We start from the raw sequence: 26,721 nt of genomic DNA on the forward strand, positions 1-26,721 counted from the left end.
GTGTCTTATAAGATTGATTGTTCAAACAATAAATAGTTCTGAATCACTATTTAACTTTGGGTTTTTTGATTTTGACTTACTTTATTATTTCTTGTGGGGTAAAGTTCAGTGTCTTCTCAAAAGACACTTTGACATGTGACCAGAAGGAAACGAAAGAAAAACAAACAACGAAACAAAACGTTGGACTAAACAAGAAAGAAACCACCGGTGTACTGAGCAAAACAAAACAGGAAAACAACAACAGCTGGTGACGGAAAACCCCAAAACAACAGAGAGTGAGATCGGAAACAACCCCCACAGAGCAGAGTGCAGGTTTCACAGTCCACCGTTAGAGCAAGACTTCATGATCAGAAATACAGAGACGAAACAACAACATACAAATACACAGTCTGATGTACTGAGGCACGGTGCAGTGAAACTTTTAGTCTGATAAGTTACAAAGAACTAACTGGGCTGAGCTTCACCCTGCAGTGAGACCACGATCCAAACTTAACAAAGTTAAGGTTTTAGATGGAAGTTAGTTTTTATTGCATTTTAGAAAAAGTGAAACAGATCCGTTTCTGTCGTCTGTCTTCAAATGAAGAACTTTTACTGATACTAGTAGTTTCAGTTCTGTTTATCCATCATGGCGGCAGGCGGGTCTAAACAATACATTTCCCATGAACCTCTGTGTGAGCATGTCAGTCAGTGGTGGTGAATTTAAACCCATGTTGACAGAGAATAGATTTAAATTGCAGCTGTTCACAGGGAAACAAGTGAGAAGGAAATGTTTCATATTGAGATTGAAATAAAGCTAATTCAGGTAAGACCTTCATTTAAATTCCAGTTCCGCTCGATGTTCGTTGAAACCAAAACGTTCTGTTTAAACTTGTCAAGTTTGTGAAATGCTGTACAAATACACATATTCCAGTGTAAAGTTCCATAAAACAAGTATTAAACTTTCACTGATTCAGATGATTAAACTTTAAAAAAAAAACAAGAAGAAGCCAATTTCCCTGTTTCACCCCTGAAACTTGATTCCAGTTCAGCTTTAAGTCGGGTTATATTTATAATCATCCGAGAAATCATTTCCTCTTCATCTTCTTGGTTATTTGAAGATATGAAGTTCACATTCGTATTTAAACAATGTTCAGAAATATGAAACACAAGCTGATTCAGTGTGACTTCCGTCATCTCTGATCCACAATCAACCTCCAGAACTTCAGAAATCAGACCAACGGGCTGCAGAGCGTCACACACATTCTTATCAGTTGGGTTCAGTGCAAACAGGTCGTTCACCAACTTCCATCAAGGCTGCAACACGTTTTGTTTTTGCAATGATTTGTTTACTCCAACAAACAGATGAATGGGACTTCATCAGATGTATTTAGGAAATGTGACACATATATTTAGCTGTTTCTCTTCATTTCTGCTAAAAATGGTCAAAAATCTTAATTGATCATTAAGATTTCGGTCGATGGACGCTCTGTTCTGGTGTGATTTTGTCTTCAAAAAAAGAAAAACAAGCAACTTTAGGAATCATTTGAAGTTATTTTAAGATTAATATTGTTTTATAACAGGTTCCACAAATATTCACAGAATAAAATAAGTGAACCAAGCAGGTCTGTGCACTACATCCAGTAGCTGTGCAGTAATCCCATCAGGTTCGCAGTTCCTTCTAAAACACACAACAACCTGATGATTATTTTCAGTCCTGAAAATCTGCTGAATGTCGTGAACGTTTGGTTGTTAAATGTCAGAACATGGTGAAGGTGATATCTTTAAATGTCTGACTAGGAGTCCAAAAACCCAAAGTGGTTCAGTTCAGTTACTGTAAAACACAGAAAGCCAGATATTCACCTGGAACAGTCTTTAAAGAGTAAATTCAGTCAGTTCATCGAGTGGATCGAGAGGAAAACGACACACTTCAGATGTTTGCTTCTTTTAAGTAACGACAGGTGTAACAAGTTGCATAAAATGGCTCCTCTGATCTCCCATGATTCTCTGCAGCTGACCAATGGCAGAGCGCGTCCTGTGTGATGTCAGGTCACTATAAAGCCCCCCAGCGCCCGGCTGCCTCCTCTGAGCAGAGTCAGCGTTCCCGGCCTGGACGCCTCGGCTGGAGGGACTGCTGTCAGGAGGAAAAACAAAACTACACGGCGCCGACTGCCTGTAGTTTTGTTTTTTGTGTGGGTTCCTACGAGGCTCAGCTGTTCTCCTTTTGGATTTTCTCACTAAATTTTCTGGATAAAGAGATTTTCTGAAGAAGCCCACCTCTGGGCATCCCGGGCATCCTTGTGCAGACAAGTAAGTGTCTTCAAAGTTTTCTAAATGTCGTGATTAATGCGCAGCAGCTGACTGACGCCTGCTGGGTTTAACTTTAACACCCAGACATTTGTCTTCTTACACACCACACTGTAAGAAGCCTTCGTGCCAGACTCCATTCATGTTCTTCTCACTTTTCACACAGTGTCGCTGACACCTTAAAGGCTTTTTGCTGCTTTTCCCTGTTGAAGGTTATAATGAGACGTCCCAGAATAGCTGCTGATAGCATCACAGCGGACTCTCAGCTGGTCTGATGGCTTTTTAAGGGAATCAGCAGCAGGGCTATCAGTTGCTCCCCCAGCTATGTGCCACATGGTGGTTGTCAATCAAACCTAGGTGTGGTGGAGGGGGTGTGGAGAGACTGTGTGGGTTGGGGGGTGCTGTTATTTTTAGTGTTTGGTGTAGTGTGTTAGATAGCTCCCCCCCCTCCCTCAGTACATCACACATAGCTATGCTGGTGGAGGTGTCTGAATAAGAACAGCTCAGTTAGGCTTTTATTTTGGAGGACACCCAACAGCTGCTGTCTGTCATTTGGGGGTGCTATTATATTTAGATCGTGTTTCATAAAATGACTGATGATCATGATTATTATGATCTGAGAGTAAAATTCGGCACTTTTATGTCGATCTATCCATCTGGCGCATGTGTTCCTCCCTTGGTTTTGGGTGAAGACAGATGACTAAATGTAAATGTTGACTGTGATTCTGAGTTTGAATCGATGCTTAGAAATAATTTCACTGGTATCAAACACACAGACATTTAGTTCTGCGGATCAAGTACTGTACAAAATACATCTACTAAGTTCCAATACATATTTATAACAGTATTTTAAGGTGTTAATTATTTAAATGTGATAAATAAGTATTTTTAAATAACAGGACAGTGACAGACAAAATAGAAATGCTTTTAATTTTAAAAAACAAAAACAACAGGAAGACAAAAAACTGCGTTAAAAAGATGGTGTAAACAATAAAGTAGATGAAAACTAATACGAAAACATTCAAAAAGAAGAAATGAAAGTTTTAGTTTTGACAAATTACATTTTTAAAAGTATTAAAACCACAAAATTGCAAGAATAAAATTAAGTGAAATGTTTAAGTCCTGAATTGAATCATCTTAGCGTGACTTTATCATGTTACTGTGATAAAATCTTCCTCTATTGTACAGGAGTATTAGAACCAACACATACTGATGGTTCCAAAATAAAAGCATCGTGATAACATGTTTCAGAACAACGTGCTGCAGATCTTATGACACGTCAGTAACAGTAAAGGTGGAGCTGATTTGAACCCTTTGTGTCCTGACAGCTGCTTCGTTCATGATGATACATCTCTGACTCATTCTGTAACAACTGGACGTGATTCTCACTCAGTCGCCTCGTTAACGTGCGGTCGAGTCATCAGATTCTGTTTCGCTGTAACCAGATCTATGTTCGGGGATTCACCTAAACCTGATTCAGCTGCTGCAGAAGATGCGATTATGTCTACTTGTACTGTAAATGATATTACCACTAACATGTAAACTGATCAATTTTAAAATTGTAAAGGAAACAAAAATCACCAAATGGTCATAATGTTCTGGTCTAACCCGACCAAATATAGAATTTCAATAGATTCTCAGCTTCTCAGTTCTTATTGTATTAGAGAATATTTTCTGCTTTTGCTTAAAGAGTCAGAGTTTGTGATAACATTTTGGAACGAGGAATAGACCATCTGAACTGTGGCTAACCCTTTCATTTACTCGGTCAGCGGCTAGGGTCAACATTTAGTATTGGAATATGAAAACATCAGATTAACATTATTACTAATTCCATAGTTTATCATTTCTGCTTCTGGTTTGTTAAAGGTCAAACGCACATTAATCTTTTTTTTAATTGCATTGTTTTTTACATGTCTAGAGAGGAATAGAAACTGATTTTGACTCATGCATTAATTCATGCATGACAGGGTTAATGTTCAGTGTAAAAACCTGAGAACAAAAGGAACTCGCATATTAGGGACGTTGAACCTGGCACAAATGAAAACATAAAAACTGTAAGTGAGTGTCTTCCTTCATTCCCTCTGTTTGCTTTAATTATCAGTTGTTTCACAAACTGGAGACTTTTATTGTAACTCATGGAGTCGTTGCAGGACCAAGACCAGTTAAGGTTTTAATAAGCAGAAGTGCTGACATTTCCTGCTCTGGGTCGTCAGCTTGAGGTGGTGTGGTGTCAAACTGCAGCAGCTGTTGTTGTTGTTTCTCCAAGTGTTGATTGGAAGGTGACAGGTGACGTGGACCAGGACCACGAACCCGCTGCCAAACACCAGGGACATCAAGGGTCAGTTAGAGCCAAACGGGGCCAATCAGAGTTAAATAAACAACAGTCAGTGCCAGCTTGAGACACCAGGCCCAGCCACCACCAATCGGAGACACCTAAGAACAACGGGGGAGAGCCAAATGGAGACCACCAGAGCCTGTCAGAGCCAAACATTAAACAGGGACAATCTAAGTCAACCAGGGTCTATAACAGCCAGGGCTAGTGAGGGTACGTTTGGGCCAACGGAAGCTGGACTGACAGACACAACAAGGGCTGTTTAGAAATTGTAATGGAGCTATTGAGGACAGTCATGGTGCATCAACGGTACAGCCAAACTGGTACATTATTAAGTACAATTGGTGCCAACCAGGGCCGGATCCAGTCCCCAGCCCAGAACAGTTAGGCTGAGCCTAAACACAACTCGGTGCTAAAGTCAGTTAACCAGGGTCAGACAGGTCCATCAAGAATCCATGGATGTCCAAGTAGTGTCAAAGAGCATTATCTTTGAACATGACTGCAGTGACTCTCTGAGAGCTGTTTATATCATTTATAGACTGATACAGTTAAAGGTGAAGGGTTAACATGCCGTGGACTCAAATCATTTTTCCTCTCTACTGAAGTTCAGTGCCAACAGATCAATTTTATTAATTGCAAATATGCCAGAACTATGTCAGATCCTCCGTCCTTCATCTGCCCATGACACATAGACAGACTCCGGGAAACAGCTTTTATCTAAAGCGACTAGCAAGTGAGATACAAGGCAAGCAAAATTTATATGTGAAGTGATATAGACACAGATAATATCACAAAAAGCATTTCAATGTGAAAAGAAGTGTAAAAATGAACATTAACGTATACTAACTACTTCTGTGTCATGGAGAACTAGCACATCTGCACACTGGAGAAACTGTTCCAGATACATCTCTGGCTTTTCTGATTAGTTCCAGTTAGTTACTGTCAAATGAGTGATTAATCAATCGATCAACAAAAAGCTTCAGGGTCTCTGGGAAAAATGTGATGCCTTCCATCCTGAAGGAGGCTGCAAGAACTTCCATCTTCAACAATTTACAGTTGCCACTGTACAGCAATTTTGAGATGCCTAAATCCTCCTTTTTAAATGTTGTGGGTTGTTGTCTCACGCTTGTAATGTGACAGCTGGCACAGTTTTTATGTGTGTGTTTTTGAACTGTGTATGTATGTATGTATCTCAACAAACAAAACTGATTACACCTTGAAGACAGCCTATAAGTAGACTGGAATTGAAACCTAAGACCAGTCCCCCCTAAGTTAAGCAGGTGTTTTAATCTGCTCTGGGCTCTGTGATGGATCAGCTGGTGGTTTATCGGCCAGACCCTGTGGAGCCTGGACCACCTCCAGGGACAGAGCTGCTAAAAATAACTCTGAGGGGGTCAAACTGGTGATCTGAGCCCAGAGACTCGCTGTCAGCAGGTCAGCTGTCAAAGAAAAACATGAAACCCAGCAGAACATCCACGCAGCCTTCAGGTTTAGGTCCTTGTGTTTACTGTGGAAATTCTAAAAGGCCGTGATGACCCACCAAAGACTGAAATATCTCAACAACTGTTGCATGGATGGATGGTGGTGAAATGTGGTTCAGACGTTCATGATCCCCATAGGATGAACGGCCATTACTTTGGTTCCTGACTTTTCAGCTTGGACCACCATCAAGTCAAAAGCTTCATTCAATCAGTTTGACTTAGACATCTTGTGTTTAGTAGTAATTAGCAAATGGCATGCTAACACATAAACGGTGTGAGCCACACTGAACATAGGAATTAGCTCAATGCACCACTGATGATGGAAGGCTGGTTTAGGTGCATCCTCCCAGACTTGTCCTTTCCTGTTACGGCCAGCCCATCTGTTGCAGGACCCCTTTCTGAACATGGTTCTTTATGACTCCGGCTGTTTGTTTGGGACCAACCTCAGCATTTAAAGTGACTACAGTAAAATCTTTGCTCTGTGAGGTGCCATTTACTTCACAGACAGATTTTAGGATCTGTGAATTTGTACCAAAGTGAAATTTTTACTGAGGCAGGATATTGTTGGGCTGAAAGGTAGTTTTCTGTATTCTGTACAGGCTCATTTCAGTTGGTACCAAACAGAACAGTAAACATTTAATCATCTTCATCATCATTTGATCACTTCATTTAAGTGCTTCCAAGCTTAATATTCATCAAAATGTCTTCTTCACCTGATGTTTGTTGGTCACTGTGACAGAGGTTGACATTAAAAACACAGCTTCCCTAAAACAGTTGGTTTTTGGACTTTATCTGTAATCATCTGAGAACTGTGTCTGAATAAAGAAATGATTTCATGTTGTGTGGGAGAGGTCTCACTGTTCCTGCTTTGTGTTTTGTTCTGACGTATTGTCTTTCTTTGTCGTACTGTCTGCAGGGTGCCGACCAACATGTCAACACAGGCGCCAACATTTACGCAGCCGCTGCAGAGCGTCGTGGCACTTGAGGGTAGTGCCGCGACGTTCGAGGCTCAAGTTAGTGGTAAGAAAACTGGCTGTTCACTTCTCACTTAGCTTTGTGTGCGGAGAGATTATCCCAAAATAAGGTGAATGTCATTAGAAATATGACATTTCATAATCCGTGTTGTACCAGGATTTGACGGGCATTTGAAAGATTTTATTGATACCAACACCATTTATGATTCTGTTTAACAGATCGATTGTTTAGTAGAAAAAAAGTAGACATGCAAGTTTTCAGCCCGATCGCAGCTGTTTTAACGATGCCAGAACAATAGGAACTGATAACCTTGGAGTCATGCAGTTGAGATGGACTGGACAAATTGGAACCAGGTCTCAAGCCCCATTCTTTTTATTTAAGGCAGAGAAAGTGCCTAGCTCCATTAACAGACAAAGAAACAAACTCCCAACAAGTCTGACTCGGATTTCCATGATTTTGACCCAATTATATCTGTAGTGTCAAAGAGTGTACATCTGTACAAAGAAGATGTAGTTTTAGCATTAGGTAGCACTGGATGCTAACTCAATGTGGTTCTTATCTCTCTCCTCTTCCCACTCACCCCAACCAGTTGAGGCAGATGTGCCTTGAGATGACTTCTGTAGTGATTTGGCTATATAAATAAAATTGAATTGAATGACCCAACCAATGTTCTGTAACTTGTCAGCTAGCAAAGTTCAGCTGATTAGCAGCCAGTTTCAAATGGTCCTCTGCAGTGAGTGTGAATGAAAACCTGTACTAGACATGAAACTTATCCCAGCAGTGATTAAGAGTCATTGGTCTGGTTCTTGTCTCCTTTGCAGGTTCTCCAGTTCCTGAGGTGAGCTGGTTCCGTGATGGCCAGGTTCTTTCCACCGCCGCTCTGCCCGGCGTTCAGATCTCGTTCAGCGATGGCCGCGCTGTTCTGAGGATCCCTGCTGTGACCGCCGCACACAGCGGAAGATTTTCTGTCAGAGCCACCAACGGCGCTGGACAAGCCACGAGCACCGCTGAACTCCTCGTTACAGGTGAGACCGCAGGTAGAACTCATCACTTCAGGTGCAGGCTCCATTTTACAGGCGAGACTTCTCACTCCAGGCGATGTTGGATGGATTAGTGAATGGGCACAGGACCCTGAAGGGTCAGGGGGCCCTGGATAAACTTGGTTTAGATTCCTAACACTTCTGTATGAGAAGTAAAGCAAATAGCAACAGAGAGGCCCAAAAGGAGTACTGAACAGACCCAGTGACACGATAAAAACAGCTAAGAAGAAATGCAAAATGTAGTTATCATGTCCTTTAAAAGGACCAGTTGTTATTCCCCATCTCTTGTTTTTCCAGTTTACCAGTGTTCCATTTTACTGGTACCTGGTTTGATACAGTTACACTGTAAATCACTGGCTGTGTTGTAAACTGTTTTGCAGGCGATATAGATATTAATGTTAGTGACGGCTCCACTCTCCATAGATTAAAAACAAATATATCCAAAAACCTGAGACTATATTTATCCTGCTCTCTGCTGAGGGGCATGCTGTGTCACTTAATCCAGTGATAAAACAGATATAGATGCAGCTGCTGCAGCATATCTTTCCTTAACAGGAATCTCAAGTTTATTAAGTGATTAACGAGTAAGGATCTTGTGTCTGAGAAATCATGTTGACTGTAAAACAGCTTGAATATGAAAAAGAGTTCAGGAGTCAAGCTTAATGTGTATTTGTCAGGTTTTATCTTTGTTCTTCTGTGCTTATCTTTGCATTATTACATCTCTGAGTGTGGAATTAGATTTAGTTTGTTTTACACCAGCGTTTTTCTTGCTGCAGTTATGTTATATTCCCACAACCATGATAAAGTTTCATTGGACATAACATCAGAAATGATTTGCTTGGTTTGTATCAGTCTAATGAGGTGTATTTTATGTTTCTGCAGCGGAGACGGCGCCTCCAAATTTTCTTCAGAGACTGCAGAGCACCACAGTGAGACAGGGCAGCCAGGTGAGGCTGGATGTCCGAGTCACTGGGATCCCCACACCTGTGGTGAAGTTCTACAGAGAGGGAGCCGAGATCCAGAGCTCAGCCGACTTCAAGATCCTCCAAGAGGGAGACCTGTACAGTCTGCTGATCGCTGAAGCCTTCCCAGAGGATTCTGGGACATATTCTGTCACCGCCACCAACAGCAGCGGACGGGCCACGTCCACCGCTGAACTGTTGGTTCAGGGTGAGGACCTCTGTGTTTTCTACCAGCTGTAAACAAACATGTAACATTAATGAAGCATCGTTTGAATTTTTAAAGAAGTACGAGAGGAGCCATTAGTCACTTTTCATATGTAACGGTAAACAGTATATTTTGGGAGTTGGTTAAAGAAAACAAGCGGTTTGAACAGTGGGAAAATTTACTGGACACTAACCAAGAATAATTAGATTCATTGATATTGGAAATAATGATTAGCTCCAGTGCATCAAGGTTTTAAATGTGTTCTGAATGCGTGTCTTTGCTGCAGGCGAGGAAGCTGTACCTACTAAGAAAAGCAAGATGATTGTGTCCACATCCCAGATGGCGACTTCCCGGACTGGTGTGCAGAGGGTGAGCAGGAAGTTTTACCGATTGAATGGGTTCAATTGGATGAATAAAAACTGGAAGTAAAATGAACTGTATATGATTAACTGCATTTTATTATTAGTTTTATTTGATATCGACGCCCGTTTTGTTTAAATGTTCTTAGCTATGTACCTTTAACAGAACCTGATAAAGGAAATGTTTGGACGTCTTTCCTTCTATCGATCAAATATATTTTTCCTCTTCAGAAATTGGAAGCAAGTTTCCAGGCCACCACCAAGATGGAAATGTACGGAGAAGGAGGAGTGATGATTCAGCATTTGGCTCACAAAACCCCTCCACGGGTTCCCCCGAAGCCGACCTCCAAGTCTCCACCGTCCTTTGTTTCCAAGGTGACAGGAGGACGCCAGCAGTCGCCTTCACCTGTCAGACACGTGAAAGGGCCAACACCCACACCTGTCAGGTACGGCCAAGGCCAGCTGATCGTTTATGATAGTACTCCCCAAGGACTGTCATTAAATTATCAAGTGTTTTAGAAGGACTGTCATTGAAGTAGAGGCAAAAAGTGTGTTAGGAAATTAAGGAATACAAAATAACATAACAGTGTGTTGTGTTTGACACCACAGATCCGTCTCTCCATCTGCCAGACTGTCCGTCTCTCCCATCAGACCGGTCAAGTCTCCTGTCATGACCAGGAAACAGGTGAGACCACCTGATCATCCAGCAGACCCTCGTTACTGCTCCTTACCGCTCTACTCTCCTTAAATAATTACCTAAATGACTCAGTTTATCAGCTTAAAGACCTGTTGTACCCACGATCACCAGTCTCTTCTCCTGCAGGTATCTGCCTCTGCAGAGGTCCTGCCGCCCTGGAAGCAGGGAGACTTTGTGGCTGAAACTAGCTACACCACTTTGACCAGCATGACCAGTGTGAGCAGTGCCGCCCAGCTTCACATGGAGAAGCACTGGGAGCAGCAGGTTGCTGCCACCAGAGAGGTGAGGATGGTGGGCCGTCACCTCCTGTTGTACCAGTGTGTGAGTGTGAACGCGAGCAGGTGATTTAATGAATGTGTGTGAAGCTTCACTTGTGCCTGCCGAATGGATAAAGCTCTCGTTTGGCTCTTAAAGGGTTAATGCTGAATAACGTAATTCTCCATTGAATCAAAATTCTTCCAAAGCAGTGAGTGCAAGCTGAACACTGAATCTGTAAATACACTAACGGTGCCTTGGCCCAGCTCTGCCCGTGTGTTGGATGCAGTGAACATGTGTTGATGTGTTGTTGTGCTGTGAATGCATCAGGATGAGCATGTTTCCCAGGACAATAAGAACGTGGCTGTGGCGAACGTGGTGGCGGCCGTGGATCAGGCTCGCAGCCGGGGGCCACCTGAGGCCGCAGTGCACGGAGTGCAGGTAGACCCCCGCCGTCTACTACCATCACTTCACCTTTTTATACTCTTCATTGTGCGTGTACTCTTTTTCTTTTTCACCCTTGGTTACAATAAATTGATCTGTAGCTAATCTAATGATTTTCTTTTTATAGGCTAGTTTTTTTGTTGTTTTTATAATCGTATGTTTTGCACATGGAAATGAAGAGAATTAGGAAAAACAAACGGTTCCATTACTGCATTTTTCTCATTTTCTCCTGGGTATAATAGCAAACAGTGTGTGGTGTGATGAGGACGCTGTTACCTTCCTGTGTTATCACCTCCTCCTCTTTGTCTCCATTAAACATTCAGCTCAGTTCTTTTGTAAAGTCAACTAAACTCTGCTACATTTGGATGTAACCCTGTGATTTTAGCAGCAGTTAGTGTTGGAGCAGTTGTTTTTCCAGCAGCTCTAAACTGCCACAGACAGCTTTACAACATTAAACACCATCTATTCTCGGAGTCTAGAAAAACCTGCTGGACGGTTTTCTTATTCTTTAGAATAAGACATGAAAACATCCAAGTTGTTGGAAGGTGGATATCTTTACTTTTAATGGTGAACCTGACGTCACTGAATGTCTCCCCTTCGTCGCCTGTTCCTCACTGTATGTGCTCCTTCTAATGAAATCCTTGTGCTCCTAACGAGGAGCGTAAGCTGCATGTTTGACTGCATTGTTGCACGAGGCATGGCTACAGTGATGATCATTTCGGCTTCACTGTTCCTCCCCTTCTGGAAACTGGAAACTAAATGGAAGGCTTTTGGTGAAGTTTCTTCCTCCTGACTTTCTGCCATGGATGTCCTGAGATCTATGTGCTGCTTGTTATGTCTCCAGGGTGAGGGAGGGAAAAAAGCTGAGGCGGTGGCCACAGTGGTGGCTGCTGTTGATCTGGCTCGTGTCCGCAAGCCCGTGCATGTGGAGGGAGGTCAAGCAGAAGAGCAAGAGGCTATAGAGGTGGAGATGAGGCAGCAGGCGGTAACCACAGCAGAGAAACACATAGTCGCAACAAAACCCCTCCCTGTTGAACCGCCAGCAGCTGTCGCTGTGGCCTCAGAGCAGCGCAAAGTCCAGGTCTCCCAGGTTGGAGAGGTTTACTCATGACATCATATCCAAACATAACAGAGTCTCAGTTTTCTTAATTGCTCAATAAACTTTATTGGTTACTCCAGATTCACACAAGAACAGAAATCTCCTCCCATGTGGACACTGGTCTCGCCCCGTCCCCAGTTCCACATTTCACAGTTTCTAAAGTTTCTCTTCCTAAACATGAACCTAGCCACGAGGTAAGGAGAGGAGCTGCAGGCTCGTCGTCGTCATTCAAAAACCTCCATTTCATCTTTAACACACACGTTAACATTCAAGATTCACTGTTTTTGTTATGTGGTGTGGTTCACTTAATTTCATCCATCCTAAAATATGTCATCACGTTTTCTCTGATGAGCCTCGAACAGTTTCTCATATCATATTCTGCTGTTTTTTGAGTTGAAGTTGCCCAAAGTAAGATTTACTAGACCCCGTTATGAAGACACTTAATTTTAGCATAAAAAGTAAAACAACTAAACTTAACTAGAATAACAAAGCTAAACAAAATAAATTACTGCAAATGATGAATGCATTATCAAGATATGCCAATCAACAATTTCTATAAAAAATAATTTGATTAAACTAAAATTATTTTTGCAGCAGAATTAGCTGTGTGGCTTTGTAACAGTCTGCAGCTCTTTCAGTTAACACAGCTATAAGAAAAGATTGATTGGACTTTATTTAGTTCAGTTAATAAACTGGAAAAAGTTAAATATGAGAGACATCTGCCTGTGATCCTGCTACGACTCCCATTCTCACTAAGATTTACCCCCCCCCCCCCCCACTCTCTCCTCACTAATCCCCACTGAACTGTGGAGCTCTGTTGTGTTTTTGGAGATGGCTAACGCTGTTCTCGTTGGCCCGGTCAGGTGTCCATCGCTGGCTTTGCCATCGCCACTCTGCAGAAAGAGTTGTCCTCCTCCTCTGCTCACAAAAAGATCATCAAGCCTGTCAAGTCTCCCAGTCCGTCTCGCAGGGCGGCAGTGCCAGTGACGCCGGAGCCCGTCCCCCCGCCGTTCAAAGATGTCAGATATCAGAGTCAGGTTGAGTTACAGCGGGCGGGGGCTTATGCAGTGAGTGAGGACGAGTTTGAGGACTGGGCTCCTCAGGTTGGTCCAACCCCCCGCTGTCATACCGCCATCACTTCCTTTGATTTAACCCCTTCACTGTAACGCAGCAGCCAGTCACATGCTGCTCTCCCCCACCTCATGAAGAATCCTTCTTTTCCTCTTCTTCCTGTCCTCCCCTGTTGGTCCGTCCTCTCTGCAGGGCTTTTATCTGTTCCAACCCTCCATCCCCACAGACTGACACAGATGAGATGGTCGTTATCTGTGTTTGATGATGTTTGATGTTCTTTTTATCACAGGAGGCAGCTGCAGTGCCCACAAGAGCCCAGGAGCCCATTGTTCCTCCAACTCTGAATGCTGTGAGTAAAAATAAATAATCTAATTTAAATAAATCCATTTCTGGATTACTCAGGGTTCATAATCAGATAAATGACAACGAGTACTTCTACTATGATATTCAGACACTACATTATCTCTATCCCTCAGACATATTTAACTTAAAATAACAGGAACGGTTACATTTCTAACCCTCAGGGCCTGAAGAATCTGACTGTGACAGAGGGCGAGTCTGTGACCCTGGAGTGCCAGATCAGCGGTCACCCCGCTCCCGTCGTCATGTGGTTCAGAGAGGACTACAAGATCGAGAGCTCCATTGACTTTCAGATCAGCTACGAGAACAGTTTCGCTCGGCTGGTGATCCGCGAGGCGTTCGCTGAAGACAGCGGTCGCTTCACCTGCACCGCCACCAGCGAGGCGGGGACTGTCAGCACCTCCTGCTACCTGCTCGTCAAAGGTGATGGTGGTGGAATAATTAATTATGAAAGAATGAAGTCACATATTTGATTGTTCTTTTTTCAGTAGTCCATTAAACATGAAACATGATTAATAAATGTGCATCAAGCACAGAATGCAGTAAAAAAGATGAGAGATTTAAGTTTCATGTTCACTGAAATACATTTTAGTAAACTAATGGCTCTTTGGAAGAAAGAGAATCAATCTGTGGTCATCACTTGAAAAACACAGATCCTCAAGTGTAATCCAAAATCTACTTCTAGTTTCAGAAGAAGTCGAGAGCAGAGAGGAGACATCTGTCAGTGAAATCGGAATTACACAAGAGAAAATGTGAGTTGTAAATATGTGTGTGTGTATATATATATATATATATGTATATATATGTTTATATATTACCAACAGTCCAAATCAGTCACTTTAAGCTTCCACTGTTGTAGTTTTTGATCGAGCTTTTGCCTCTTTTCAGTGTTTCTGTCGAGACAAAGGAACAAACTGTGGCAGAAGTGACCACAGGAGAGTCTGCTGCTCCCTCCTTCATCAAGAAACCAACTGTTCAGAAGCTGGTGGAGGGAGGAAGTGTGGTGTTCGAATGCCAGGTTGGCGGAAACCCAAAACCTCACATCATCTGGAAGAAGAATGGTGTGCCACTCACTACTGGATACAGGTACAGACCTCCCACTAGCTTCTGTCAGTATCTGTACACTTATATTGCATTTTCCACTAGCACTGAAATGATTAGTCTATTAATCCACTAATTAATTCACTGATCTCTGTCTTTCTCTCTTTTATGTCATTATGAGTGGATCATACTGTTTTTGGTGGAGGAATGTTAGTCTGACAAATTTATAATATTTTCTGGCACAGAAACTGAATCAAATACACCCCACAGAGTAAAACAGATAACTATTGTTTATCTTAGATACAAAGTCGCCTACAAGAGGGACACAGGAGAATGCAGATTGGAGATCTCCATGACTTTTGCTGATGATGCTGGAGAATACTCCATCTTTGCCAAAAATCCACATGGAGAAGCCTCATCCTCCGCTAACCTGTTGGAGGAAGGTATCAGTATTCTTCTGTTTCTACATCCGAGGATTTGAATCCTATCTGAACGCATTAAGAAAACCTTGTTGGACCAGTCACTCAAAGTGTTTCTGCATGTATGTTTACAGAGGAATATGAAGCGTATATGAAGCAGCATGACATGACCTACAAAACTGAAGTCACAACAGCTGTGGTTCAAGAGCCATCCGTGGTTGTGACTCAGTACGAGATGGAACAGCGGAAGGTGACAACCCCCATGAGCTTCGTGTCAGAAACGGTATTTTCTGTCTAAAGATCCATTGTTCTTACCCTGATGTTGTTATTCATAGGTGATAACTAGATTACACTCTATCAGTGTCTCAGTAATCCACAGTTCATATTTAATGTTACAAAATCTGCAGGAATTTCTCATATCCGCCTTTGAGGAGAGGATCATTCAGGAGATTGAGCTCCGTATCATGAGGATTACCTACAGAGAGCTGGTAACAGAGGACGGAGAGCTGATGGTGACTGCAGCTGATGATGAGGTTGTGCAGCCGGCCTTTGACACACCGGTCAAAAACTACAGGATAATGGAGGGAATGGGTGTCACCTTCCACTGCAAGATGGCTGGAAATCCATTGCCAAAGGTACAGAGCCGAACCTTTAGCAAGAATATGTGGTTTTCAGTGTAAAAAGATTCAAGATTAATTAATATAAGATATATTCACATGTATTGATGTTTTCTTTTTGTTAATTTTGTCATATAAGTAGTCAAAGAGAGTCTCAATTGGGTAAAACTGAAATTTCTCTGAAGTGAATAATGACTAATGCACAGAGGTTACAGCAACTGTAATTCAACTGTATTTCCCCAATGTGGTAAATAAAACCTATATTTTACAGGAACCTAATATGTCAGATTTATGGTGTGTTTACAATTTTTTATGCGACTCACATTATCACAAGAAGAGGACCTAGCATATGCTAATAATAGCAGCTTACATCCACAGTAACTGCTTTCTGGTCTCCAACCCTCGTCAGCCCTTTTAGCACTCGAGGACATTGTTAACTGAATAAATATTGATTTTGAGAAGTTATTTTAGTTTGTAAAATAATTTTCTGCCTTTTGCCAGATTGCTTGGTACAAAGATGGCCAGCGCATCAGGCCTGGAGGCCGTTACCAGATAGAAGTTCTTCAGGATGGACGTGCCAGCCTTCGTCTGCCGGTGGTACTACCAGAGGATGAGGGTGTGTACACTGCCTTCGCCACCAACATGAAGGGAAATGCAGTCAGCTCTGGGAAGCTCTATGTGGAGCCATCTGGAGCTGTAACACCTCAGAGATACACACCACAGTCAGCAGTGCAGAGGATTAGGTAAGGTTGAGTGCTTCGTTCAAAAGGCACTACAAAAAGCTAAAATGATTATTGTTGTTATATGTATACATAACAATGTATGAACTAGCTGGTTGTGATGTAATGGGGTCTCACTTGAATTAATGAACCTATAGAGTGCTGCAAATTATTTGTCTTGTAGCTTCTTTCAGCTTGTTTAGATTTTCTTACTAACAACCGTACTGTTAACTTAGCACTGACCTCTCAATATAGCAGAAATACTAAACAGCAGACAGACAACCGTAGTGACTATCCTGATGTTTAACCATCACTCTGCTCCTATCTCAGGTCCACATCTCCACGTTCTCTGAGCCGCTCTCCTGGCCGTTCTTCCAGTCGTTCTCCTGGACGTTCTCCTGCCCGCAGGCTTGATGAGACTGATGAGGCTCAGCTGGAAAGACTCTACAAACCCGTGTTTGTCATGAAGCCTTCTTCAATAAAATGCTCTGAAGGTCAAACTGCCAGATTTGACCTGAAGGTTGTTGGCAGACCCATGCCTGACACATATTGGTTCCATAATGGTAAGTAAAAATTCAACACTTTCTAGAAATGCACCTTTGTTTGTCACTTTGTGACTCATTTTGTAAAACTATTTATTCTTTTCCCAGGACAACAAGTGGTTAGTGACTACACCCACAAGATAGTGATTAAAGAGGATGGTACTCAGTCCCTGATCATCGTCCCAGCCATGCCTCAAGACTCTGGAGAATGGACAGTTGTTGCTCAGAACAGAGCTGGTCGGACTTCTGTGTCTGTAAATCTTACTGTTGATGGTATGTTTGTCCTACAGATTTATTATACTGCATCTGATGACTTTCTTTGGTCTTTGAGAAATGTTTTTATTTTATTATTAAATATCGTCTGATCCCTTATCGTGTTTCACTACAGCTCGTGAAAGCCTGGCGCGCCCTCAGTTTGTCGAGAAGCTAAAGAACATGACAGTAAAAGAAGGCACTCTGGTTGAGTTGGCTGTCAGAGCTATTGGAAACCCTCTGCCTGATATTGTCTGGCTGAAAAATAGTGACATTATCACTTCACACAAGCATCCACATATCAAGTATGTATCTTGAATTAATTTAAAATTTCTCTAATCTGAGAAACAGTGACTAGTGAATTAAAGGTCCTCACATGGTATATGTTTAAATATGAAATATATTTTTTTCTTCAGGATTGATGGTACTAAAGGAGAGGCTAAATTCCAGATTCCCTCAGCCGCTGGTTCAGACAGTGCCTGGTACACAGCTACTGCCATTAACAAGGCTGGTAGAGACACCACTCGGTGCAGAGTCAATGTTGAGGTGGACTTCACTGCTCCTCAAGCCGAGAGAAAGCTTATTATTCCTAAAGGAACCTACAAAGCCAAAGAGATTGCGGCTCCTGAATTGGAGCCCCTTCATCTTCGCTATGGTCAGGAGCAGTGGGAGGAGGGTGATCTTTATGATAAAGAGAAGCAGCAGAAACCAGTGTTCAAGAAGAAGCTGACCTCTATCAGAATGAAACGCTTTGGTCCAGCTCATTTTGAGTGCAGGCTGACCCCTATTGGTGACCCCACCATGGTTGTGGAGTGGCTGCATGATGGTAAACCTCTGGCAGCTGCAAACAGGTTGCGCATGGTCAATGAATTTGGCTACTGCAGTCTTGACTATGAAGTTGCTTATGCTAGAGACAGCGGTGTCATCACCTGCAGAGCCACAAACAAGTTTGGAGTTGACCAGACCTCAGCCACCCTGATTGTCAAGGATGAGAAGGGCCTTGTTGAGGAAACACAGCTGCCTGAAGGAAGGAAGGGAGCCCACAGAATTGATGAGATTGAGCGCCTAGCTCATGAGGGAGGACCATCTGGAGTAAGTGCTGATGAGGAATCTGAAAAGACCAAACCTGAAATTGTGCTCCTACCTGAACCAGCCAGAGTGCTGGAAGGCGACATTGCCCGTTTCCGCTGCAGAGTAACTGGTTATCCAGCACCTAAGGTTAACTGGTACCTTAATGGACAACTTATCCGCAAAAGCAAGAGATACAGACTTCGTTATGACGGTATTTACTATTTAGAGATTGTTGACATAAAGTCTTATGACTCCGGAGAGGTCCGGGTGGTTGCAGACAATCCTTTGGGCACAGCTGAGCACACTGTGAAGCTGGAGATCCAACAGAAAGAGGACTTCAGATCTGTATTGCGTCGTGCTCCAGAAAAGGCTGCAGAAAGTCCATTTGAGCCTGGCAGAGTTGGATTCGATGTTGTGAAAGTTGATCGACCTGCCGAGGTCACACAGGACAGAGAAATTGTTAAACTGCGTAAGACACAGAGAATTGTTCATGAGAAAACCTCAGAGGAGTCCGAAGAGCTGAAGAGCAAGTTCAAGCGTAGAACAGAAGAAGGTTTCTATGAGTCCATCTCTGCTGTAGAGTTCAAGTCTCGCAAGAGGGATGACTCTTATGAGGATCTACTGAAGAAGACTAAGGAGGAGCTGCTTCATCACATGAAAGAGAAGGAAGAGGCTGAGAGGAGAAGGATGGAGGAACAAGGCAAAGTCACCATACCCACTATCAAACCAGAGAGGGTCCAGCTCTCCCCAAGTATGGAGGCACCCAAGATCCTGGAACGCATCACTAGCAAAACTGTTGCTCCAACTGATGAGGTCCGTTTCCGAGTCAGAGTTGTTGGCAGGCCAGAACCTGAGTGCCAGTGGTTCAAGAACGGCATTCAGCTGGAAAAGTCTGACCGTATTTACTGGTACTGGCCTGAGGACCACGTTTGTGAACTGGTAGTTAGAGATGTCACTGTAGAGGACTCTGCTAGCATCATGGTTAAAGCCATGAATGTTGCTGGGGAGGCATCAAGCCACGCCTTCCTACTTGTGCAAGGTAAAGTCACCTAATACCTAATTTTTCCAGTAACATGAGAAGTAACAAGTTGTGATTTATTTTAAAGCCTCACATGATATTTTCTCATTCCAGCCAAGGCAGCAGTTAGCTTTACCCAAAACCTGGAGGAAGCCAGTGCCAATGAGAAGGACACCATGGTAACCTTTGAGTGTGAAACCAGTGAACCTTTTGTCAAAGTCAGATGGCTCAAGAACAATGTGGAGATCTTCTCCGGAGACAAATACAGAATGCATTCAGACAGAAAGGTCCATTTTCTGTCTGTGCTGATGATTGAAATGAGGGATGATGCTGAATACTCCTGTGTGCTCGTAGATGATGAGAATATAAGGACGAGCGCGAGGCTCCACGTAGAAGGTAATTATTGCACAGATTTGAATTTCATTCCGCTGTTTCTTTTGGCCTTCGCTGGGTAGACTGGTGTATGATGGTTCTCGATATATTTTTACACATATGTAGGTGCTCCCCTGGAGCTCATCAAACTCTTGGAGAACATTGAGGTACCAGAGACATTCGCTGGAGAATTTGAGGTTGAACTGTCTCGTGAGGATGCTGAGGGCAGCTGGTTCTTTGGAGACAAGGAGCTCTCTCCCAGCAGTAAATATATCATGTCTTCCCGCCGAGGAAGACACACTCTGTCTGTTAAGGATGTCAGGAAAGAGGACCAGGGGAAATACACCTTTGTATGTGGAGAACTAAGGACCAGTGCATCACTCAAAATGAAACGTAAGCATAAATTGTAGTTAAGTTTATGCAACCTGCAACTTGACCTTGCCTTTAGCTGTTGATATATGTTATTCAACAGAATTTGAAGTTCTGTGATTGGTTGTTTCTTACATATATAGTTTCTGGGATCACTAGTTAGCTTTGCAAATGACAGAACACTTCATGGGTATAATATACCATTGCATGTTGTGTTTACCTACTGGTTGCAGTAGTGTAATATGAGAATAATTGGAGTTCTCTATTTTTATTACAGTACGCCCAGTGACCTTGATGCAGCCTCTAACTGACCTTACAGTTTGTGAGGGTGACATAGCTCAGATGGAGGTCAGGTTCTCCCAGGAGAATGTTGAGGGAACCTGGATGAAGAACGGTCAGGCCATTTCTGCTTCAGACCGTGTTCACATTGTTATCGACAAACAGGTTCACAAGCTGCTGGTGGAGAATGTCACCAGGGAAGATGCTGCATCCTACTCTTTCATGGTTCCAGCCCAGGACATCTCCACCTCAGGCAAACTCAGCGTCCAAAGTAAGAGTCAGAATAAGTATGAAATCTAGTGTAAAATACACAAGCATAATCATCAGTACAACACTTGATGATATTTCCGCTGTTTTTTTTTTACAGCTATTGACATTGTGATACCACTGAAAGACGTGTCCTCCATCGAGGGCACCAAGGCTGTTCTGGAGGCCAAAATCTCAGCTCAGGACATCAGCTCAGTCAAATGGTTCCACAATGATAAACTCTTGATTCCCAGTGACCGAGTCCAGATGGTGACAAAGGGAGCCAAGCAACGTTTGGTCTTCACCAGGACCCATGCCTCAGATGAAGGACAGTACAAGTTGGTGGTCGGCAAGGTCGACACCAGCTGCAGTCTGACTGTTGAACGTAAGAGTGATTTTACAATCCTGGTTTTAGGTTCTGATTCCAGGTTCAGGTTCTAACAGTGGATCATGTTTAATTTTACAGAGGTGCACATTGTGAAGCACATGGAGGACAAAGTTTGCTCAGAGTCCCAGAATGTCACCTTTACTGTTGAAGTTTCTCATCCCGGTATCGACCCACTCTGGACGTTCAGGAAGCAGCAACTCAAACCTGGACCCAAATGCAAGATAGAATCCAAGGGCAAGGTTCATTCTCTGAGTGTTATTGATGCCATGAAGGATGAGGAGGGCGACTACATGTTCCATGCTGGTGAAAAGACATCCTGTGCCCAGCTCACTGTCTCTGGTATGTCTTAACTCTTTTAAGGTCCTTAAGTTGCCATTTAAATGGCATTTTTTTAAACAATGTCCTGAATTTCCAGAACTACAACAAATAGTAGATATAGATTTACATCCTTTTCCATTTGTGACAACAATGTATGCTGCAGCATAGTGAAAGTACTGTCCTATTAGCTAAGAGTAATGGATAAATGGTTAAAACAACTGAAGACCTGTCCCAACCAAAACACGGACAATTTAATAATACGGAAAATGGTCAACAGTGCACAGTCAGGTGCCTGATTACTGTATCACTACAAAACTACAGGAAGTCAAACGATACCAACGAGCTGAATCTCTTTTCAGAGAATTTTTCACATATTGGAAAACACTTTGTTTTTGTGTCATGTGCTACCTGGCCAGGTGTGGGGCAGCTCTGTTCTGCTCTGCTACCCCAGTAGCATAAAACAATCTGTGTCCCTGTGCTGCCCCCAGGTGGAGCTATAACGCGACCCTTGCAGGATGTGACGGTGGCAGAGTCTCAGACAGCTGAGTTGGAATGTGAAGTTGCGAACGCCCATGCTGAGGGCAAGTGGCTGAAGGAGGGACAATCTGTAGACTTCAATGAGAATGTGGTGAGCGAGGTGAACGGAGCCGTCAGGCGCCTCATTATCATCATCACAAGACCACAGGATGTTGGAGAGTACACCTACCAGGTGGCAAACTCCAAAACTACTGCTAACCTCAGGGTGGAGGGTGAGTACCAGCTTTTCACTGCACGTGTTTCTGTGTTGCACATTACAACACAAAACTAAGTTATTGATTTCACAGTTCTAAGGAAACGGTGACGTTAGTTTTGGAAAATCAATTAATTCTGTCTTCACCTACTGATATGCCTGCTCGCCAGAGGATGAATCTTGTGTTATTGTGTAAATTCTGAGAAGTTTGTTTTTAAATTGCAGCGGTGAAGATCAAGAAAACTCTGAGGAACCAGACCGTGACTGAGACCCAGGAGGCGGTGTTCACACTGGAGCTCACCCACCCAGATGTAAAAGGATCCCAATGGATCAAGAACGGGGTGGAGCTGCAAAACAGCGACAAGTATGAGATCACCTCAGAAGGCGTGGTCCACACACTGAAGGTGAAAAACTGCAACGCACAAGATGAGACGGTTTATTCCTTCAAACTGGGAAAACTGTCTGCCAATGCCAGGCTCAATGTAGAGAGTGAGTATGAGCGACTTGTTGTAACATACTAAAAACATGAAACCCTCTGGAGTCTCTGCAGATTGAATTTAGTTCATTTAAAGAGATTTCCAAGTGTTGAACGTGTGTTGTGATTGATGTAACTGTAAATAAAGTTGGACAGATCCTAATTCGTAATTGTAGAGCAGCAATGGAGGAAAGTTTTTTTGTATATTTCAAACTTTTATCTGCTGTTATTTCTACAGCAATCAAAATTGTGAAGAAGATAAAGGATGTGACGTCACTGTTGGATGGCACTGCCTCCTTTGAGATGAGCTTGTCACATGACAACATCCCTGTCAGGTGGATGTTTAAAGGTGTTGAGCTAAAGTCGAGTGACAAGTGCAAGATTCTGTCAGAGAGGAAAGCTCACAAGCTGATTCTGCAAAACGTCGACAGCAGCAGCGCAGGAGAGTACACGGCTGTGGTCGGACACCTGCAGTGCAGCGCTGTGCTCACTGTGGAAGGTAACGTTTAATACACATTATTACAAGCTAAATAATGAAAAAATACAATAAATCTGTCAATAAAAAGAGAAAATAAATTAACTGGACGATATTCATTTCTGTGTCATTTAGTGCAATTATACATGCCGTAAAGGTTTAACTTTTAAGCATGCGTGAATGACAGCATCATTTTATAGCACAGAGATACAGAATATAGAACAGAGTTTGTATGTTAGGATTTTTGTTTCAAAATGGCATGATATGAGGCAACAACACAACAGCACAATTTGATTACAAAAAACTTATCACTAATTTATAGTAATAAATCTTTACTATAGCAGTTTTTTAGCCTAACTATTTCTTTAGTATATTTTAGATATGTCCATATGCATTTTTTTATTTGTTTTTATGTTTAGACTTTAATACAATTATTACTTTAAGAAATGTAAATGATCTTTGTTGTTTGTACTTTTCACATGTTATGTGGCCAAAGAAATTTATTTATTTAATTTTATTTATTTATGGAAAACCTTTACACTTTGTCATAAAATGCTTGTTGGAAAGTAGTTAGAGTGATAATGGGAAACACATTTAATTACATGAGAACTTTTTGATTTGTACCTTGTGTAAATCTTTTTCTTTCCTCTGACTCAGCTCTGCGAGTCACCAAACCCATGAAGAACGTGGAGGTCCCAGAGACCCATGTGGCAACTTTCGAGTGTGAAGTGTCTCACTTCAACGTGCCCTCCACGTGGCTGAAGGATGGCGTGGAGATCGAGATGAGCGAGAAGTTCAGAATCGTGGTCCAAGGAAAACTCCACCAGCTGAAAATCATGAACACGAGCAGAGACGACTCTGCAGAGTACACCTTCGTCTGTGGGAACGACAGAGTCTCTGCAACATTAACCGTCAGCCGTAAGACTCCCTTCATTTCAAAGCGCACAAGAATTTAAAAATTAAGGCTCTGAGTAAAACAAGCTCCATATTGCACCACTGGTACATTCTGGCACATTGGTTTTAGAGGTTTTGAACAAAGTGAATGATCATAATAAAATAACATTAGATTAACAACGTTATAACAGTAGTTTCTGTATAAGGATCATAGCAATAACTACACAAACATAAACTGTAAACTTTGTGAATAATGCACAAAGCCTGTGTCCAGAAGAGTTGGGAGTTTTCCTAAAAGTCTAAAAATCTGTGATAATGTGTTTAAAATTTCATGTAATTTAAAATTTGATACTTGCAACACACTCACACACACTTCTGCCTGATGATTTTGTAAAGTAACATAAGTTTTTTATGTGTATGTCGGTGAAGATTCTCTGGAAGATTCTCTGGAAGTTAAGTCCTGGTAACTTTTCGCTACTCATTCAAGTAGCTTCTTCAGTCTGAAGATAGTTGGTTACATTTTTGACTGTGATTTTGTGGTCTAACATATATCGTAATATGTGCAGTTTTTCACACAAAATTAAAAGAAAACCCATAAAATCTTTTTTTAGAAGTGTTTGTGGTATTTTTGTACTTTGCAGCCGTTCTGATCACCTCCATGCTGAAAGACCTGAACGCTCAGGAGAGAGACACCATCACCTTTGAAGTCACTGTGAACTATGAGGGTGTCACCTACAAATGGCTGAAGAACGGTGTGGAGATCAAGTCGTCGGACAGATGTCAGGTCCGCAGCCGGCAGCTCACACATTCCCTTACCATCCGAAACGTTCATTTTGGAGATGGAGGAGAGTACCAATTTGTGGCGGGCTCTGCTGCCACTGCCGCTAACCTGTTTGTCGAAGGTAAAGTTTCATTATATCAACATACATATATATTTTAACGCTATTCTATATGTTCATACAAGTGCTGAATCCATGTGGACTGACAAGAAACCTGAATTTAAAGCTGGCTTCACCATGAGTCTCAACTAAATCTAAACTAATGGTTTTTATCCGCAAGGAGACAAGTGGTAAGATCTGAAAAATCTGAAAATAAAAACTTGACATTTAGTTTTAACTAAGTAACCCTGTAAAAAGCAGTTGATTTGGAGAATCTCTTAAAGGGCACCAGAGTTAAGTGTCGTTATTATTATTTTAGTATTTTCCATGTGTATTGTGGCTCAAATTGAAATAGACCTTTGGATTTTTTTGGTTTTCAGCTCGTGTGATTGAATTCACAAAGAAAATCAAGGACATAAAGATCACTGAGAAGAAGAAGGCGATTTTTGAATGTGAGGTTTCTGAGCCAAACATTCAGGTGATGTGGATGAAGGACGGCCAGGAGCTGGACCTTTCTGAAGAAAGGTCTGTCAAAGTTTATCTAATGTCCTTTTCACTTGTAAAAGAACTGAAACCACCTCTCGATCTGTTTGTCAGCAGTTGAGCTGTAATCTCCTTTTTTCACAGGTACGTCGTGACAGCAGAGAAGTACGTTCACCGTCTGATGATCCAGACAGTTCGTATGTCTGATGCCGGAGAGTATTCAGTGGTGGCTGGCTCAAATGTCTCCAAGGCCCACCTCACAGTGGAGGGTCGTGACATCCGGATCTCAGAACCGGCAGAGCGGGAGATCACAGTGAGACAGTTTTAGATCACTTTTAGTCAGAAGTACAGTATGTGCAGGTTTAAAAGTTAAGTCACTGCGTTACAAATGACCATAAACATTACTATGGCTGTAGTTATTTTCATTATCAGAATGAAAATTCTGTTTAAGTAATTGTTTTGACTTAAAATTCAGTATATAGGAAAAATAGCCCATTTTAAAAACCCAAGTTGAGATGTTCATACACACACTTTTAGTATACAATTACATAAAACAGAGAGAGGATGAATAAATTAAAGATCGTATTAGATGTCACTTTTAGAGGGAAAGTATTTTCCAAACTGCTCCCATAAATAAAAATATGAATTCAATTCAGTTCAATTCAGTTTTATTTGTATAGCGCCAATTCACAACAGAAGTTATCTCAAGGCACTTTACAGTGTTTAAGGTTTAAGACCTTACAGAAAATAATTATACAAAAAATGATATAGAAAACCCAACAATCCCATTTGAGCAAGCTTTAGGCAACAGTGGAGAGGAAAAACTCCCTTTAGAGGAAGAAACCTCCAGCAGAACCAGGCTCATAGTGGGCGGCAGTTTATCAGTAGAGGTCCCCCAGCAGACTAACCTATATCAGCAGAACTAAGAGATGGTTCAGAGTCACCTGATCCATCTCTAACTATAAGATTTATAAAAAAGGAAAGTTTTAAGTCTTAAATGTAGAGAGGGTGTCTGCCTCCAGAACCTGAACTAGGTGCTGGTTCCACAGGAGAGGGGCTTGGTAGCTAAAAGCTCTGCCTCCCATTCTACATTTGGAAACTCTAGGAACCACAAGTAAACCTGCAGCCTGAGAACGGAGAGTTCTGCTTGGAAAATATGGAACTATGAGTTCTTTAAGATAAGATGGAGCCTGATTATTAAGGGATTTATAAGTGAGGAGAAGAATTTTAAATTCAATTCTGGATTTTACAGGGAGCCAATGGAGAGAAGCTAACGTTGGAGAAATATGATCTCTCTTACTAATTCCAGTCAGAACTCTGGCTGCAGCATTTTGGATTAACTGGAGGCTTTTTAATTAGTTTTTTTTTCTAAATCCTGACTGGAAATCTTCATACAAGTTATTGCTACGCAGGTGGTCATATAATTGCTTAGAAAATACCTTTTCAAGAATTTTAGAGATAAAGGGCAGATTGGATATTGGTCTATAATTCACTAAGACCCCTGAGTCCAGATTAGGCTTTTTGAGCAGGGGCTTGACTACAGCAACCTTAAAAGCCTGTGGTACGTAGCCT

The 26,721-nt window shown here is 42.1% G+C and overlaps 1 protein-coding gene across 1 annotated transcript in view; it reads left to right on the forward strand.

Annotated features, from left to right (window-relative positions):
• Positions 1 to 2,109: 2,109 nt before the first annotated feature.
• The window catches only part of ttn.2 (titin, tandem duplicate 2), a 195,467-nt gene continuing 170,855 nt past the window's right edge, over positions 2,110 to 26,721 (forward strand). Inside the window, exons 1-32 of the mRNA XM_026376595.1 lie at positions 2,110 to 2,286; positions 7,013 to 7,116; positions 7,893 to 8,096; positions 8,994 to 9,281; positions 9,565 to 9,647; positions 9,869 to 10,083; positions 10,247 to 10,322; positions 10,461 to 10,616; positions 13,493 to 13,552; positions 13,728 to 13,986; positions 14,249 to 14,315; positions 14,452 to 14,649; positions 14,905 to 15,047; positions 15,158 to 15,306; positions 15,431 to 15,658; positions 16,142 to 16,383; positions 16,690 to 16,922; positions 17,010 to 17,174; positions 17,290 to 17,458; positions 17,570 to 19,263; positions 19,357 to 19,638; positions 19,741 to 20,007; positions 20,261 to 20,533; positions 20,630 to 20,893; positions 20,975 to 21,235; positions 21,703 to 21,963; positions 22,170 to 22,433; positions 22,658 to 22,918; positions 23,552 to 23,812; positions 24,430 to 24,690; positions 25,047 to 25,191; positions 25,294 to 25,462. Coding sequence (XP_026232380.1) covers positions 7,026 to 7,116; positions 7,893 to 8,096; positions 8,994 to 9,281; positions 9,565 to 9,647; positions 9,869 to 10,083; positions 10,247 to 10,322; positions 10,461 to 10,616; positions 13,493 to 13,552; positions 13,728 to 13,986; positions 14,249 to 14,315; positions 14,452 to 14,649; positions 14,905 to 15,047; positions 15,158 to 15,306; positions 15,431 to 15,658; positions 16,142 to 16,383; positions 16,690 to 16,922; positions 17,010 to 17,174; positions 17,290 to 17,458; positions 17,570 to 19,263; positions 19,357 to 19,638; positions 19,741 to 20,007; positions 20,261 to 20,533; positions 20,630 to 20,893; positions 20,975 to 21,235; positions 21,703 to 21,963; positions 22,170 to 22,433; positions 22,658 to 22,918; positions 23,552 to 23,812; positions 24,430 to 24,690; positions 25,047 to 25,191; positions 25,294 to 25,462 — 7,689 coding nt within the window. The 5' untranslated portion in view covers positions 2,110 to 2,286; positions 7,013 to 7,025. The remainder of the gene's footprint in view (positions 2,287 to 7,012; positions 7,117 to 7,892; positions 8,097 to 8,993; positions 9,282 to 9,564; positions 9,648 to 9,868; positions 10,084 to 10,246; positions 10,323 to 10,460; positions 10,617 to 13,492; positions 13,553 to 13,727; positions 13,987 to 14,248; positions 14,316 to 14,451; positions 14,650 to 14,904; positions 15,048 to 15,157; positions 15,307 to 15,430; positions 15,659 to 16,141; positions 16,384 to 16,689; positions 16,923 to 17,009; positions 17,175 to 17,289; positions 17,459 to 17,569; positions 19,264 to 19,356; positions 19,639 to 19,740; positions 20,008 to 20,260; positions 20,534 to 20,629; positions 20,894 to 20,974; positions 21,236 to 21,702; positions 21,964 to 22,169; positions 22,434 to 22,657; positions 22,919 to 23,551; positions 23,813 to 24,429; positions 24,691 to 25,046; positions 25,192 to 25,293; positions 25,463 to 26,721) is intronic.

Source organism: Anabas testudineus, chromosome 21 (genome assembly GCF_900324465.2).
Source record: "Anabas testudineus chromosome 21, fAnaTes1.2, whole genome shotgun sequence".
NCBI classification, from domain to species: Eukaryota; Metazoa; Chordata; class Actinopteri; order Anabantiformes; family Anabantidae; genus Anabas; species Anabas testudineus.